At 44.2% G+C, this 17,057-nt stretch overlaps 1 protein-coding gene across 22 annotated transcripts in view; it reads right to left on the bottom strand.

Moving 5' to 3' along the window:
• LOC102526571 (partitioning defective 3 homolog) overlaps positions 1-17,057 on the bottom strand; it is a 530,455-nt gene that overhangs the window by 251,523 nt on the left and 261,875 nt on the right. For 20 of the 22 annotated variants that reach the window (XM_072955252.1, XM_072955263.1, XM_072955256.1 and 17 more), the window contains 2 exons: positions 8,513-8,604; positions 6,265-6,348 (listed from right to left, as the gene is read on the bottom strand). In XM_072955252.1, coding sequence (XP_072811353.1) covers positions 6,265-6,348; positions 8,513-8,604 — 176 coding nt within the window. The remainder of the gene's footprint in view (positions 1-6,264; positions 6,349-8,512; positions 8,605-17,057) is intronic. The other 2 variants (XM_072955255.1, XM_072955251.1) reach the window with 1 other exon arrangement.

Genomic DNA, 17,057 nt, shown 5'->3' on the forward strand with positions numbered 1-17,057 from the left:
TTATATTAAGGATTGCACCACTACATTTTCACAAGGTTCATTAGCCTAATTATACACTTAATTAAAACAAACTCAGTCACACATGTTAACATTTTCAATTCTAAGTATAAATTACAACCAATGATAAAACTGAAAATAAGTAACAAATGTTTCATTGACATCTAAATTGGCTGAGCAAGTCTGAGTTTTGCTTTGATAATGTAAACTCCCACAACTGCCACCCAGCTGTATGGAAATGATCATAATTCATCTTAATAAAAGCTGACACCGTCTAAACACCACGACTGCGGGGAAAGCAGAGCAGAAGCGAGTGGAATGGGGTCCCACCAGCAAGACCCTCGCCCCTCGCTGAGCCCCGAGTGGAGGGCTGGCCAGAACCCACCTTCCAGCCCTAGAACCACAGCCAGGATTCCAAGTTAATATAAAATCTTGATTTTTTTAAAAAATCTTTATTGGATAAGATCAAGTGGACCAAAAATGGCAAAAAAAAAGTAGAGAATTCTTTTAGATTAGGGCAGAAATGATAGGCATCATACAGTTACATTTAAAGAAAGCAAGATTTACCTAAATGCAAATACAACTTTTCTCTCTAAAACAAATGCATTTATTACGTCCTGCTTTTAGAACAGAACAAATCTGTGGCTGAGAATGCAGAGCTGAACACTTCCAGACAAAAGGCTACAGATTCAGTAGATAAAGTTAAACTGTCGCTTTTTTTTTTTTGGAAAATAATAAAAATAAAATTGAGAACTCAGAGGTCAAGAGCGTATTTGTTCCTTTGTAAGTGACTACTCAACTTTAAAATTCTACAGGGAACTGAAATCTACAAGCCTCAAGTAAAGCTCCTAGCACCTGAGCTGTTTCCAAGAAATTCAAATTGATTGCAATTCCTCATTTAACAAATATGCCCAACTCACTAAATATGTGTGTACTGGGATTCTCAAGTTCAGGATATAAGAGCAAATTCTCATCTCGCATGCATGACAGAAGAGATGCTTTTCCACTAGTACACAGACTAGCGGGCACCTGCCAAGACAGCCAGCGCATCAAGCATTTGGAGGGAATTTTAAAGGGACGTTGTAGGAAGACAAAATATCATTCTCATTAGCTGCCACTGCCAAGCAGCTCGTAATTATATTTTACATGTATTTTATAAGTATGTATATGTTCTATAACCGTACAAAGTCAAAGGAGTGTCCCTTCCCTCGGGGTGAAGGTGGAGCTACCAGCACCAGCCAGGAGCAGAAAGCTTGAAAGACACGGAGACCTCCCCCCCACCTCCCACACACACCTTCTCACCATGGGCGGTTTTCCTAACTAAAGACTTTACATTTGTCCTCAGGTCCCATGATTGACGATGGACATCGGGAAGAGGAGTTCTGTGGGTCTTGTTACTAACGAGACCATGTCAAAAAATGTGGTTGTTTTCTATTTCCCTTCCTCCAGGGAACTGGTTAGAATGAGTGGTGTGTGTTGGTGGGAAAGAATGTACAGTTACAACAAAGAGGCTTTCTTATCAGCCAGTAAGTGGAACTGAAGTTTTGGGCTCTTGCCCCTCACCCCAAACAATATGAATAGGGAACAGAAGAGAAGGAATTTTAGATATGAAAAACACGAGGGTGTAAACCCCAGGATAGCAGGCACTTCTGTCTGGTTCTCGGGAGCAGGACTGGCAAACTACAGCCCCTGAGCCAGAATTCGACCTGACCCCCGTTTATGCAAATGAACTTGACGGGAACACGGCCACGCTCATCTCGTGACACATGGTCTGGGGCTGCTTTCACGCCACAATGACAGAAATGAACCCTTGCAACAGATGCTTGGTGGCCCACCGTGCCAAAAATACTGAACGTCTGACTCTTTGCAGAGAGTTCGCCCAGAACCAAGGATGGTGCCTAGTACAGAGTCTTAAAAAAAAAACAAAAACTTGCTTAATGAAATAAACAAACATACAACTCTTACTTGCATAAGACAAAAAATGGGAATGCCAAGAGCCACGGGGCTAAGAATGAAGCAGCATGGAGGTGAGTGGGGAACGACCACTACGGAGAAGACCAAGGGGGAACAGCTGCGCTTGACCGAGAATAACACGCTCAGCCATACGTGCATCCCCGGGGGAAGGGTAAGGACATGGACTGCAGGTGAGACCGCGGGCTTCCAGCAGAAGAACAAGAGTATGGTATTCTCAAAAACCTTCGACAGCTTCTCTGTTTACTGAATGAAGTCTCACGGGCCACTCACACCGTCCTTCCTAACGGTCTCTCCTGTGATACCGTCCAGTACACTCTTTCAAATCTCTGACATTATTCCTCACCCTCGTACATAGCGTCTTCCTTGCATGATCTATGTTGGAAAGAGTGTCTTTTCAGAGCATCGGCAGCGTAAGTCCGGTGTTTCCTTTAAGAAACAGATCAAGCTCCACTGCTGCAAGGCATCCAAGAGTCAATGGCCCTGCCCCGTCTGAGCCCCATGGCACAGTTACAGAGCCGCGGACACACAGCAGGGGTCTTTTTACAGACACACTTCTCAATTAGACCTTAAGTTGGTGAAAATTAAATATGAAATCTTATAATTGCGTGAGCTCAGCCCCCACTTCAGGACAGACTTCTGCATGTTGCCTCCAAGTCCTTCACACTGTCTCCCAACCAGACTCCCGTGTGACCGGACAGGCCCAGGAAAACTCACAACACCACGCCTGCGTGCGTCCTGACCGTCTGACGTCTGGGACAGCACCGCCCCGCGAGCTCTGCCGAGTAGCCCCGACGGGCCAGGTCCTGGAGGTGTGCAGAGTGTATACGATGAGACGTGGCTTTTCTGCCAGAGGAAGCGGCAGTCACTCGGCACAGCCTTCCTCAAGTCGCCGCCCTCGTGACTTAAATAAGGTCATGTTTGACATTTAAATCGGGAGGAAATGAAATTATACGTGTGAAGTGAAAACTGATTTCAAGGTAATGAAACTGGATGAGGAGGTCTGGATGGGGGTCAGTTACCTTTATTTTTGAATAAAATACAAGAGGAAGCCAACAAGGGGCAGCACCGAGGGGACAGAGCAGGTCTCCCCAGCGTCAGTCTGCCTGCAGGTTCGGGGTCCCGGGTAGCGGGTGGGGACGGGCAGGCACAAGCCAGCTGTAGCCGCCGCCCCCAGTCAAGGAATGACATCCGACCTCCTCCAGAAAACAGCCTTTTGAAGTTGGCCCCGGCAGGTCTTTATTCAAAGAACATCCTTACACCTCGGGCCGTAGTAATGCCTAACACCCAAGTGGCTTTGTGAGTTTCTCTAACATTGACTGCACACTCTTCCTATTTTCTGGAGTTATACTTGCTATCCGAGATGTTCTGCTGTGTGTGCCTTCTCTCGGCGACGTGTGACCCCTATTCTGCCTCGTTCCTTACACTCTCTGACTTTGAAATTGAAATTGGAAAGCAACACTCACGTGTATGTGTCACTTTTATAAAAGTAAGTTTTCAGTAAGTGTTATTCAATTAGTTTTATCTCCAAAACTGAGCTGGCCCAAGTGTGATTGGAATTTTGTACGAAGAAATTTATTCTTGGAAATTTCAGCTTACGTGCCATGAATCTGCATTCCCGTGTTCCCACTAGGTCTGCATGCAAGTGCTTCACGAGTTCCATTTAACCTCTTCCCTTCGGCTCAGCGCATCACCTAACCTGCTGCTGCAGCCACCGTGGGGCTGGGATAGCCTCCTGGATGTGCCGTCATCACATCCAAAATCAGCCTGCCTGACAAGCCAGTGTCAGCTACCTGATTCGGACGACTCCTCCCCCGTCGGCTCACGGAGCACCTGTGGTACGACCTTGTGGGCATTTGTTACATAACTACAACTGTGTGACTTCCAGCTCACACTCCAGCTCAACTGTGAATCCCTGGAGAGAGGCTCCATCCTGTTCGTCCTGGTCATCTAACACCACACATGGGACCCGTCACACAGGAGACACTTGAGAAGGTTTCCCACGGACTGGGAAGAGCCCACTTGGAAGCGTTTCTGAGCCCAGGTCACGGGCGTCTGAGATCCTCGAACAGCCCCCCTGGCTCCTCTCCGCCGTCAGCCTCTCTCTGAAGGTCCGTGACGATACAGGCCGAGCGGAAGCTCAAAGATGCAAACAGAGGGTGGGGGAAAAACTCTGCTCTGCTTCCCAGCTTGAGAACTGGTGATGCCTGAAAAGGGTTTAGCCAGAACCTTACTTTCTTAATCTCTCTGTCCCTCGTACTGGAAAGCTATACAAGATTTCCTTCATTACTTGCCAGATCAGCAGGGATTAAACGTGAGTCAGCTCTAAAACAACTCGCAGCTCTGACAGGGTACCTGTCTGCCTGCCCGCGGCCCGTGTATCAAAACTAAACCCTGTGGTGACCATTACATCCTAGATTTTGTGCGACACCTTCCACTCAACCAACTCACAGTAGATTTATTTTTCTGCCTTACTGTCTTTTTTGCTTTAGGCTTTTTATCTATTTTATCCTAACATCCTTTCCCACCGAGGCGGGAACTGTGTAATACAGGACAGAAAATAACATGTTTGTAACTGAAACACTGGTTCAAAGCTGGCGCCACACACAACAGAGTCTCATAGGTGCTGAGTCCCGTCCACACGCAGCTCAAGGCACATTAACGCTGAGAAGGTGTAATCCACGCATCCTGTTCCTCTCTTATTTTTCTCCTCATGAAATAAATGGGAAAAAGACTTAACTTCTGCAATCATTTAAAACTATCATTTTTAAAGGATTAAAAGGCAAGGGCCACTTTGAATGCAACTAAGTTTCTTCAGCTGAAAGTTCTTTGAAGAAATTTCAATGCTTCTCCAGGTTGAAAAAAATAGTAAAAAGCACAGAAGAAGGAGAAACGTGAAAGCAATCACAATTCTGAATATCATCCCCCCAAGTTCCAGGTGGATCTCACACCTGGTTGTGTAAGGCCGCCATCTGAGCCCCGTATTCAGCTTGATAAGCCAGGTTTCAGCCTCCAGACCTTCCAGAAAGCTCTTTATCAAAGAGAGGAGACCTGGATTCACACGGTCAGGACATGTACCAGGAAGGGGGTACAACTGTTGAAATACTTACTTTAAAAATTAAATAGAAAATTTAATCACAGGTTTGTCGCTGGGGCCCCATCTGTCCCTCACAACACACAAGATGCTTGAAATCCCTGGCAAGAGTGGAAACTGTTCTGGGTTCTCATCCACTGGCCTGAGGCTACTGTCCAGCTACCCCTCTTCCTTCTCCGGGGGTAAAGGAAGTTAAAACAAATGGTAAACAGAAGGCGGAGGGTATAGCTCAGTAGCTGAGTGCCTGCTTAGGATACACGAGGTCCTGGGTTCAATCCCCAGAGCAGGAAAGAAAAAGAAACAAACAAATCTAACTACCTCCCCCCAAAAAGGTAAACAGATGAAAGTGTAACAATAAAAGAAGTGGTTCAAATTAGAGGCTGAATAGTTCATACATGTGTCTCACTGGGGCCTCATCAAATGGGTGAAAGGAGCGGCTGGGGGAGGGGCGGGTGGGTCCCATCCCCCATCCTCCTTCCCCCTCCCCTAGAAGGAGGCAACATTTCACATGTGGATGGTGGGCGCTCCTCAACCGTTAGCTGCAGAATCAGTTCAGAGTATTTAAATATCTATTTAGAAAAACAATAATTCTCTCACAGAAAAAAAAGCAGCAGAATCAAAGAAGCTCCTTTAACATCGGGTGTTTTGAAGGATCCACGTTCTATAAAGAAGTCACAGCGTTTGGACTTCCAAGTGTGCAGGTTGAACAGGGGTTATGAGCCACAAGGTGGGGAATAAATCCGTAGCTTATGTAACTTGTCAACATTTCAACCATCATCAAAGAAACAGTACAAAATTAAAGGACGAATCAACATTTAAAACAAATTTAAAGTGAATCATTACCTAAGTTATCAGGATAATTCTTACTGAATTAATGTTTTCAGGAAATTGCTTGAAGCCTCCCTTAACTTTGCCCGTCGGGCTGGAGTCCTGACTTTCATCGCCAATTTGCAAAGAAGTGAAATGTTTGCATGGATGGGGTGAACGATAAAATTATTAGGATAATTTAAAGGCCGTATTTCTTCATCTTCATAAGTGCTTTCTGGATTATGGTATATCCATGAGGATGAAGGAGCAGGAGTCCCCAGATGGAGATGTTTCTATGTAGCACATGCTAAAGTGACACCACCCGATAGCCAAGCACAAACGAAGATCAAACACTCCACGTTACGATTCAATGAAAAACCTGCGTGATACGTTACCTGCCGCCGCGAGCACTGAAAGGCACCACATGGATCCCCAGGGGCCCTCCATCGTTGGGGACGTGCACCAGCTGTACCATGTCACTGTGAGACAACGATGAATGAGGAGCATGAAGATGAAACAAACCCAAACCGCAGCCACGCCACACACAGACCGCAACGGCACAGACACACAGCAGACGAGACAGGACACGGGGACATGCCAGCGGGCGCACACACACACACAACACACACACACAGACGCGTCTGGAGGGGAGCGTGGTGATGCGGGCACACTGAGCACTACGTACCTGCACGCTAGTCTGACGGCATGGGGGAGCAATCAGCAGAAATGCTACATTAAAATGACTGAGAACCGAGGCTCTCGGACCACCCTCTTGTGTGCAGCCCAAACCTCTGGGCATCCACTGAAAACTCCCATCCCAACATCCTAGCCAGGGAAGGGGAGATTCGGCTGTCCCGGCTGTGTGACACTTCTACACAGTGTCCCACACAGGTCACATCCTTGACCCTCCAATGAGCCAACTGGGTCAAAGCTCTGCCCCTGGAGATGACAGTCAGATGGGATGCAGCCAGCCTCACGTCCACTGCCCCACGGTCCCCCCTGCCGTGAGCGTGCTCCCTGCACGTCGGGCGCCGCAGCACCCAGGACGCCCACTGACAATCCAGTGATCACCCCGAGGGTGCTGGCGGTGGAGCCCCAGCCATGAAGCTGCTGATGGGAAGTGACACAAAATCACTTCTGCCCCATAAGAACAGTGCTTTAACATTAGCACAGTCAGCTGAGTCGTAATAAAGGTGGGAGTAAGTTGGAGAGTGTATGTTTTCTAAACCACCTAGAAGAGATTCCACTTTCTTTGCAGATATTTCTGTGTGTGTGAGGACTACACAGAAGTCTGAGCAGTACTTACCTACAAATCAGTGTTTGGAAACATTATTTCAATTACATGTCTAGGTGAAGCAACCTGGACAACTGTGAAGTGATTATCAGTGGACTTGATAAAGGTCATGGTACAGTTTTCATACAATGGAAAATGCCAGTGCTTCAACTGTAGTTCTTAAGTAAAACCTGGGGTATTCCTACACAGCATGAGTGCTCTGACTGTGTAAAACAAAGACTAACGAAAATTAAAGACAAGAATAGCAAACAAGTCATAACAAATTTGAAAATGTATGTATAGATTTAATCACTTACACTAGGACAAAATTAAAATTCTGTCACATTGCCAAAACATTTACTAAAATTGTATTATTTAAATGGCTATTTAATTTTTATTTATTTTCAGAGGATTTCATAAAATCCAAATTTAGATACTTTATTTAATATCATCTGAACATCTATTTAATGACTGGTTTGTCAACTCAGAATAGCATGGTAACTTTAATATATTAATTTTATTTCACATTCTTTCTAATAAGAACCATGACGGGGCAAGCATTTCTTAAATGTAAATTCTTCAGAGTGTTGGCAGCTGGATGCCAAACATAACCTGATTCAGGAGCCTGTTTACCTGACAAAGTTCTCAGAGCACTCCCTTGAAGACCAAGAGACGATAGAATTAAGAGTTTAAATATTAACATCTGGACCCCAAACTTTTACCCAAAGTCAAAAAAATTTAGAATGACTGCCCTCCCTGCTCTAAGGTAACTTTGACAAAGTTCTGAGAACACCTCCCATGCAAACATGCCACTATTTAAGATAAGTGTAAAGCTGTGATAATATATGGAAGCCTTTCTTTGACCTCTCATACTTAAAAATCACGTTCAAGTTCCCTAACCTCTAATTTTTCAGCAAAGATCTTGAGATTCTATTTCTCCAAACCAAAAAAAATATACTGACTAATGCCTACCTGATCCAACTAGATTTTTTAAGTAGAGTATGTCTATAATTTCACAAAGTTGAAGAACAAATGAAAGACCAAAATACTGACATACAAAAGCAATATGAAAATAGTTAGAGTGCTGTGAACATGACAAACATTTTCAATCAAATACTATTTTGTGCTGTAATTTAATAATATCTGTCAAGGCATGAAGCTCACGGCAGATGCGTGTGGACTTCCATGCTGCGGCTCTTACCTACTCAGAGATCATTAACTCAGGAGATGGAGGATGCTCTTTGGGAAGCAACCAAGGCACATTTTCACTAAGCACAAACATTCTGCATGCCATGCGCTTCCGGAATATTTGCTGGCATCAGGGAAGCTACCGGGATGTGACAGAGTTAGTTGGAACCATAAGGACTTACTCCAGAGAAAAGCTGGGTGTGTTCTCCACGCCGGTGTCAGCATGTCCCACAGGCTCCACACGGCTGCTGTCCTCCTCCGCCCCGTCCTCATCCTGGAGATGGCACAACACAAAGAGAACACGCGCTGGGTCAGGTCTCACTCTCCGACGTGAAGGGAAGGAGACTGGGTAAAACTGGAGCCTAGCAGGGTCAAGGCCATGTTAACTAGGTCTCTCCCCCGCGGGAACAAGCTTGCATGAGACGGAGGGTGAGCGCATGGGAAAAACTGCAGGTTTAAAGCAACAGTCTCCCGAGCTGGTGCCTCCCGGGGTGAACAAGATGCCAATGCAGTAAGGAAAGAAAACATTAGAACTGGTACTTAGGTCAACCTTCTTAGCCTATCATTTTTATTTCTCTTTTTGATGAACGTTTTAGGAAGTGACCACAATGTTGTAACATGTTAACAGACGCACACTACTACGGATGCGTGTTTAACATTTTTATGAATCCAAACAGGCGTGACCATTAGAAACCTTAAGGAGCAGCAAAATCTTCAGTCCCCAGTTCCTAGAAACACAGCTTGTCAAAATGAGCATGAGTTAGTACAGTCCTAGGCTTAAATACTTCCTCCTGTGAAATTTCACACAAAGTTACCCTAAACCAGTCGACTGACCATTTAGAGGTAAAGGCACTGAGATCTCAGCCGTGAAGACCCCTTCTGTCTACTCTGACACAAAGGGCAGAGCAGAGGGAAGGCAACAAAGAGCAACACAGCACCTGCCCCCACCGCCCCGACTGCACTCTTCCTCGTAGAATGCCAGTGTTTTGTAAAATTATATTCCAGCATTTTACAGAAATCAGGTAGGCATGCTGGTGCTTCAAAAGGCGCATGTGGAACAGACGGGATGGTTCACAAAAGTCACTGAAATATCACCCAAGAGTATGCCTGACCTTACAGTCCTGGCTACTGTCTTTTCACTAGTAAAGCTGGCTTTGCAGGATCATTTGAATGCCTGATGATATCAATGGTCTTGGGAATCTAATGAGAATATGCAGAAAAGCCTCAGAATCTCCAGAGACAGTGGCAAAGAGGCTCACGTGTGTGTCAGCTCGGTACCTGGTGCCTAGCAGGTACCCCACAAATATTTTGTGAATGGAAACAAAATCACCCCAGGAATCTCTGGGGTAATATGTTTCCAAATACAACTAAATAAAATTTAGTTAATCTATATCTTGGAAGTTCATATGTATGATTTATGTACACACACAGCTTGTTAGGTTTACCACTCCTACTGTATAAATTTGATAACAGTGAGTTCACATGCGAACTTACTAAACTACCAACACAACAGTCCACCGTTAGAGAAAAATTTTATATTTTTAACCATGTATTTGACAGATTCATAGTAGAAACGTATATGGCATCAACAGAGACATCAATCCAAAAAGTGATAAGCAAAGGGTACAGGTTCCACACACAACATCAAACTGTATTTTAAATTATCGAAGCAGCAGGAAGGCAAAGCAGAGCAGCTGCTGATTCCCAACTGACCTTCCTACTGGGAATCTAAGGCGCCCAGTTTTCCTGTGGGTTCAGACAGGCTTTGTGTGTCCTCGGTGGTGGCGCAGCACACGGGCCCAGCTCCTGAAGACTGATGGTCCTGCGTCCAGAGTGCCCACCCTGCACCTCGCAGTCATCTATCTCTTCTAAGCAGAAGCAAGTAATGTATTTCAAAAGTTAACCAGCGTCCTGAACCTGCCTCAGATTCACTCTTAGAGGGTAACAAGAACCCCCAAAGTGATGTTTTCCATGAGGGGCGGAAGGAAGACTCCTGGGTCAGAGACTTGGGACAGTTCAGGACAGCAGCAGCACTGGCCAGAGCACCGCCCTTTCGTGCACTGATTCCTAAGCTAAAACCCCCACAGGGGACGTGAAGAGGCCCAGGCAACACCAGCCCACACCAGGAACCTGGGGTGCAGGGACCTCAAGTCTTGTAGACAGTCAGCCAGCAGGTCCCTCACTGCTCTGGAGGGAGACACCATCCTGCCAAGGCTGCTGCACACCCACCGCTGAACGGAGAGCCCAGAACAAAGGCCTTTGTTCTCAAAATGCACAAAAATGCCGCAGAACCATGAGAACTGCCTCCCAAGAACTGTTTAATCAGAGCATCGCCAAGTGGTAGCATCCATATGTTCACTAGCAAACTAAAACTAGGAACATCGTGAGCAACTGTTCTGCGGTAACAATGTCTTCTGAATAGTAGCATTAAATTCTACAAGATAAGAGAGTCATACCTTCTACATCAAGGAAAAAATTAATTTTCAATGCAGAAAAATATGCCCAGCCAAACAAAAAAATCAAGTGTGAAAACTGAAAAAAACTTTTGAACACGCTGAGTCTCCCCAAAGCTGCCCGGGGTCTCTTCTCATGGGTCCCCCAGACGACAGCTCAGGTGCAGGGAAGAAGACTCACGGGGGCTGCCCGCCAGTGCCCCCCGGTGCACAAGCCCCTGCCCCGCCCCAGTCAGCCAGTGCCTCTCCTGAACCACCACCGGGCTAGACGTTCACAGCTGTCCAAGCCCAGATGCAATTTGCCAGTCAAAATAATTGAATCACCACACAAAGACAGTTTACGGAAACTTTTATCAGGTTTCCAGAAAAAGGCACACCCCCCACCTCAAAAAAAAAAAAAAACACCCAAGTTTTAAATTCTCATGCAGAAAGGGAAAACTCTCTACCTTCACAGATTTTTTTATATCCAAAAAGCTACATGGATGCCGCTGCAAACCAGTACAGGATTTGTAATTAGAACACTTAAAATTTGAATTGGATCCTATGTCCTTCACTCATCATATAAGAGGACAAACTTTATAACTGGTTTGTTTACAAAACAGAGACAATAAAAGCACACTGTCTGCTTCACAGAACATAATAACACTTCGCCCAGAAAGCGATCAGTAAAAATCTACATTCAAACTCGGCAATTTTCAGAAATAGTTTAATCATTCTAAAACACTTCTATCAAAAACTTAATAAATCTGCACCCCTATCTTTGATTTTTACGGTTAGGAAGCGAGAAAGGAAATGAAAGTTCCGATGATACCCTGTTCAAGAAATTTACAATATTTTTCCTCAAGTGTTTTTATTATTATTCTTACCACTAAAATAATGTAATTGGTTCAATTATATTGCTACACGATGCTCAACTAAATGATCTTTTTCACCTTTTCAGAGGGTCTCCAAGTTTTTCTGACCCTAATGAGAGACACTAACTATTAGTGAGCTAAAGTATCTCAGAGAAAATATTTATTTGAATGTTGACAGCATGAATTAAGCCATGTTTGGGGGGTATCACATTTGGTGGGAAATAATCCCAGGGGGAATCTCTTTCCAAGTCCCCAAAGTATCTCAAATAGGATTCCAGAAGGCTCTGTGTTAATGCTGCCACGGCTTGATTAATTGGCCAAATCGCCAGGGAGAAGTCATTTCCCGTCGTGTATGGAAAACAACTGAGAACATCTGGGAAGAGGCAGCTGAAAATGATAAATCTGTGGCCACCTCAAAGGAAATAAAATCAGGAGATGTGTGATATATCTCTACTTCAAGGTCATTATATTCTTCTATGGTAAAAAAAAAATTTATAAAAAAAGAATTCAAGTATTCTTAAGGACAGACAACATGAGATAATAAACAAGACTTTGTAAAATATGAAGATCTTCTTGTATTACAGAGGGAAGCTAACAGCTGTTACACTTGTAAAGGCAATGCAGTTCCCTATAACATAAGCTGGCTCCCCAGAACCCAGAGCCAGGGCCGAGTAATTCCGGATGAAATGAAGAATCACTCAGGACCTGCAATACCGAACAGTGCCCGTGAGCTGAGTCCCCTGAGCCAAACGTCTGCCATTTTCATCTCAAGCTAATACTGATCAAATGGAACGGCAAACACTGCACTGAACACAGTCCATGAAATTACCATTTATCACAGAAATGAAACATTTCCTGTCTTGAAACATACACACCATGACGCCACACAACCCCGGGCAGGAGACGGGTCTTCAGAAGAACAGCTGGTCTGATTTATGAAGCTCTCCAACCACAGAGAACAGCAAACACCGAGTATCGTGCACCTGTGACACGCCGAGTGGAACCTCGAAGTCATGTTCCAAGACGTGAGTGGGCGTCTCCAGGATCACTCGAGGGTCAGGCACGGGGGAGCCTTCGTGTCTGACATCTAGTCCAACGTGCAGTCATGTGCAGGAATCTCCTTCACTCCCCGCTTCCCTTTCTCCCAGGCTCCACGACACGCGAAGGAAGCCTGACACAGAGAACGTCCTGAGACCACTGAACTCGACAGCCGACTCCAGCGTCCCACGTCTCCTACCCACATGGTCCCAGACGCCGGACCACGTGAGTACCTCTCTACACGTCAGCAATACTGAGGCCGCTTGTTCTGCATGGAGAACCTGCCTCTACACGGCTCAGCTCCCCCCACACACCATGGCTGAGGGCACCCAGTAGGTGACAGGATTCTAATCAGCGTAATCAATCTGTTGCAGGTGTGGCTTCTTCACCAGAATGACACCCACTGGTTTTCTTTGGAACATTTCTGAAAAAATAGTCTGATTTATGGATTATTGAAATGTACTGATTCTCTAATCTGAGCAGTCTTGCCTTTCTAACAACAACACTTCAATCCTTATTGAGGTGACATTTTTAAATGATTTATTTTGGGGTGAAATAAGCAACACATGGGTAAGGAAACAACATTTATCTCAGTGGTAAATTAGAAGACCCTATATTAAAAAAAATTGATAACTATTTTCCTTCAAAAAATCAATTTCTCCTTGGCTTTAAAATAATTTCAAAATAATAACTGATTTGTTAGTGTAGAAACTAAAATACTTTCAAAGTTTTATTTAACTCAATAAAAAAATTAAAAATCTAAACATGTATTTCTTGCTACCGGTAAGTGCGAATCACTTCATAAAAAGGCAAGAAACCTGAAGATTTTTTAATTTTACTATTTTAAAATAATAAAAGACAAAATAATTGCTAGAATATAGAGGACTTGTGATGCGCCAATTACTAAAGAATCCACTTCTCCGGTCCTCAGTACAGCCTCAACTTAATCCTTAACAGTGCAACCCTTAAATACAGACCAACAGACAAAACATAAGGGAATTTTTCTATGAATTAAGGTTGTGCAAGTCATTTTTCCATATGCAACCACATGACAAGTTCCCAACTCTTTGAGCTCAACATAGTTTGGAGAAGCAAAATATTTGCAGATGAAGTTTACCAACCACACCGCCTAAAGTTGCGTCTCAAAGCATCTGGACCTACCCAAGCACGTGCAGAGCTGTCATGCATGACCGCCACGTCTTACTCACCTCCCCGGCCCCGCTTCTTAATCAGAATGAAGGAAACCAACCTTCTCTACCTCATAAGTTTGCAAGGGTGGACCCGTGGATGGCACCACAGGCAAATTTTCAGAAAAAAGAGAAAGAACCAATCTTACTGAACATCCATAATGCGCCACTAACTGCATATGCAGTCTTTCTTATTATGAGGAAACGAAGCTTAGAAAAGATTTCGGATCTCTCTGCAGCAAGCAGGTCTGGGAGTGTGCAAACTGCACGGTGGCCAGGGCTCTTCCGATCCACCACGTTTTCACTCTATTTTACTCAGGAAAGAGCGACCCAGAACTGTTAAATACTGGACGTGACCCTAGTCAGCCAGGGCCAGGGTCTGTGAGAAAAGGAAATGTAAAATTTATGTTGTAAAAAAAATACGGAATTCAGAACATATAATACATGTACTTTCATGCAGACTGAGAATCACTATTAAACGATTTTTGTGTGTGGATTTTCACTTCAGGAGAAACAAACAACGGACGTCAGGAAATCCGGGTGGCAGGATTACAAGCGGTGTTTACCGTGTCTCTTTCTAGGGTTAAGTATTTTATAATGAGCATGAACCCTTTTAGAAATAAAGGGTTTTTTTATTCCTTAAACCTTACACTTTCATTAATTTCGTACTGCATAATACCCCTAACATTGTAATTTCTCTGAAAAGTGACTTTTTGAAGAATCAAGAAACTAGTAAGAAAATAAACATTAGACGGAGGGACAGAAGATGGGACCGTTCACTGGTCCTGATGTACATTGTACTGAATCAGCCCTAGAACTTCAGCAGAGATTTTTTTCTTTAAGTCAGCGTTTCGGTGTCGTACCTGAATGGCAGAAAAGTTCAAGAAGAGAAAAAGGCTGGGAAGATGCCACACCACACACGTGAGAAGACATTTCTGGGGGAGGGCACAGCTCAGGGGGAGGACGCAGCTCAGGGGCAGAGCGCGTGCTTAGCAAGCACAAGGTTCTGGGTTCAAACCCCAGTGTCTCCACTCAAAAATAAAATGAATAAATAAAACTAGTCACCCCCCACCGAAAACAAAAAACAAGCAAACCAAAAAACAAAACAAAACAAAACAAGAAGATGTTTCAGTTAAACAGAACCAAGACCCCCGAGGCTCCCCCCGGGAACCAAGATGGATAGATTTTTTTTACCCCTTTTCCTTGATGATAAATACTATTTCAGCATTATTAATTTTGAAGGGCTTACTAAAAACCCTTTTACAGTTCCCAAAGTTCTACACCTCATTATTCAAATGGTTAATAAACAGGCACAGAGCAGCACGTGGTCCTGTAACGGAACCCACTCGTGTAAACGCCAATTAGAGCCCGTGTCAGTTTACGACTTTCCAGGGCAATCCTGTAATTTCACAAATGCAACGCAGTCATTAACTTACTTGAAACCAGTAAACGTCTTGGATGGAGTAAGTAGCTTCCAAAAAAAAAAAAAAATCTCATTTTCACTCAATTTTCTAGTTAAATTTGATGAAGCAAAAGCAAGTGGGCAGATATCCTGGGCATCAAGAGACTGAATTCTCACAAACAAAATGAAGCCTGCTGTACATTTGACACTAGACGCACGGCAGTGACGATCAGTCCGTGTGCTCAATTTTAAATCGCAGTTCGAAAGTTTATAATAAATGTAGAGGCTAACATTAATAAAGCTAATTAGCCGTGTTCTGCATTGTCCTTAGCCTGGAACATGACACATGTGCCAAACAAAAATTAAGAGATTAAACAGACACACTAATTCAAACTAATAAATACGCGTTATAGTTGGTGCGGTGCCTTAGCCTAGTGGTTAAAAGCAGAATTGCCGCACAGAATGGTTCCGGCCAGTTACGTAACGTCTCCATCTTAGTGAACCCATTTTATACACTGGGAATCTACTGAGTTTCTGTGAGGACCAAATGAGTTAATTAACATCAAATACTTGGAAAACTGCCTACTACATAAATAAAACTAAAACTTCACGTGTGATATGTCATTTGGTTTTAAAAATAATTCTGTCTTCTACCTTACATAGAACAGAAGTTCGGTGAGAGTGACTGAAATACGCTGTGCTCTCTGAGACAGCCGAGCACCGATGCAAGGTGACTTCTATCTTTTTCACCTTACTTTTGATATTTTCCTCCAGTTTTGTTTTAATCATATAAGTTTTCAATTTCACACAGTAACTAATAAAATGCATTTTAGTGAATGTATCATTCCAAATTTTTCAGAAACCATTTTTAATAATTTAGTATTTCATCAACTCACTTATCATGGGACATTTTAAAACTCCAGAATTATGGGTTTCTAAATAAAAACACTTCATTATTTAGGATTATTTTCTGTGAAGAAAGAACAAAAATGTTTCAAAAGACATGATCATTTTATTTTTTTTTGTTTTTTGAGGTTTTTTGTGGGGGGAAGGGGAGGTAATTAGGCTTATTTATGTATTTATTTTTAGAGGAGGTACTGGGGATTGAACCCAGGACCTCATGCATGCCAAGTATGCACTCTGTCACTTGAGTTATACCCTCCCCCCGACATGATCACTTTGAAGGTACTTAGTTCCAGATTACTTTCTAAAAGGACCAAACCACTCGGTATCACTGCTGGCCTCATATCAAACCACCCATTTCACGGTTTTCCTTTTCTGTCTCGGGAAACACTCTCCATCAGATTCTTCCATCCATACTTGCCTTGAGGACAGACAGGATCTCTCTCAAGCACAGGGCAGGCACCCTTACCACCCAACACAAAGACCCAGGTCTCCTACCCTGGTGCTCCTCTCCCACAACAACCCACAGATCACGCAGCCTCCATCTGGGCCCCTGGGCAACGCTGCCATGGCCCAGGGGTCGGGGGCTGAACTGCGCAGCTGAACGGGCCGACGTGGTGCTTAAAGCAACGGTCTTTCCTCTCTGACCCAGGGGTCCCCTGTCTTCCCGTCAGAGTCCACGGGTCCTCGGCAGGCTGGCTTGTTAGCTGCAGCTAGGATGAAATCCTAAACCCTCTCAGTCCTTGACTGGCTGCCCTGTCACACTCTCTCTCACACACACAGACACTCAAACACACTAACACACTGACTCACACTCACACACACACTCACTCACACATTCACACACACACTCACAACCACACACGCCCCGTAGCTAATCTGACCAGCGG

The sequence above is a fragment of the Vicugna pacos genome, chromosome 35 (genome assembly GCF_048564905.1).
Source record: "Vicugna pacos chromosome 35, VicPac4, whole genome shotgun sequence".
In the NCBI taxonomy this organism is placed as follows: domain Eukaryota; kingdom Metazoa; phylum Chordata; class Mammalia; order Artiodactyla; family Camelidae; genus Vicugna; species Vicugna pacos.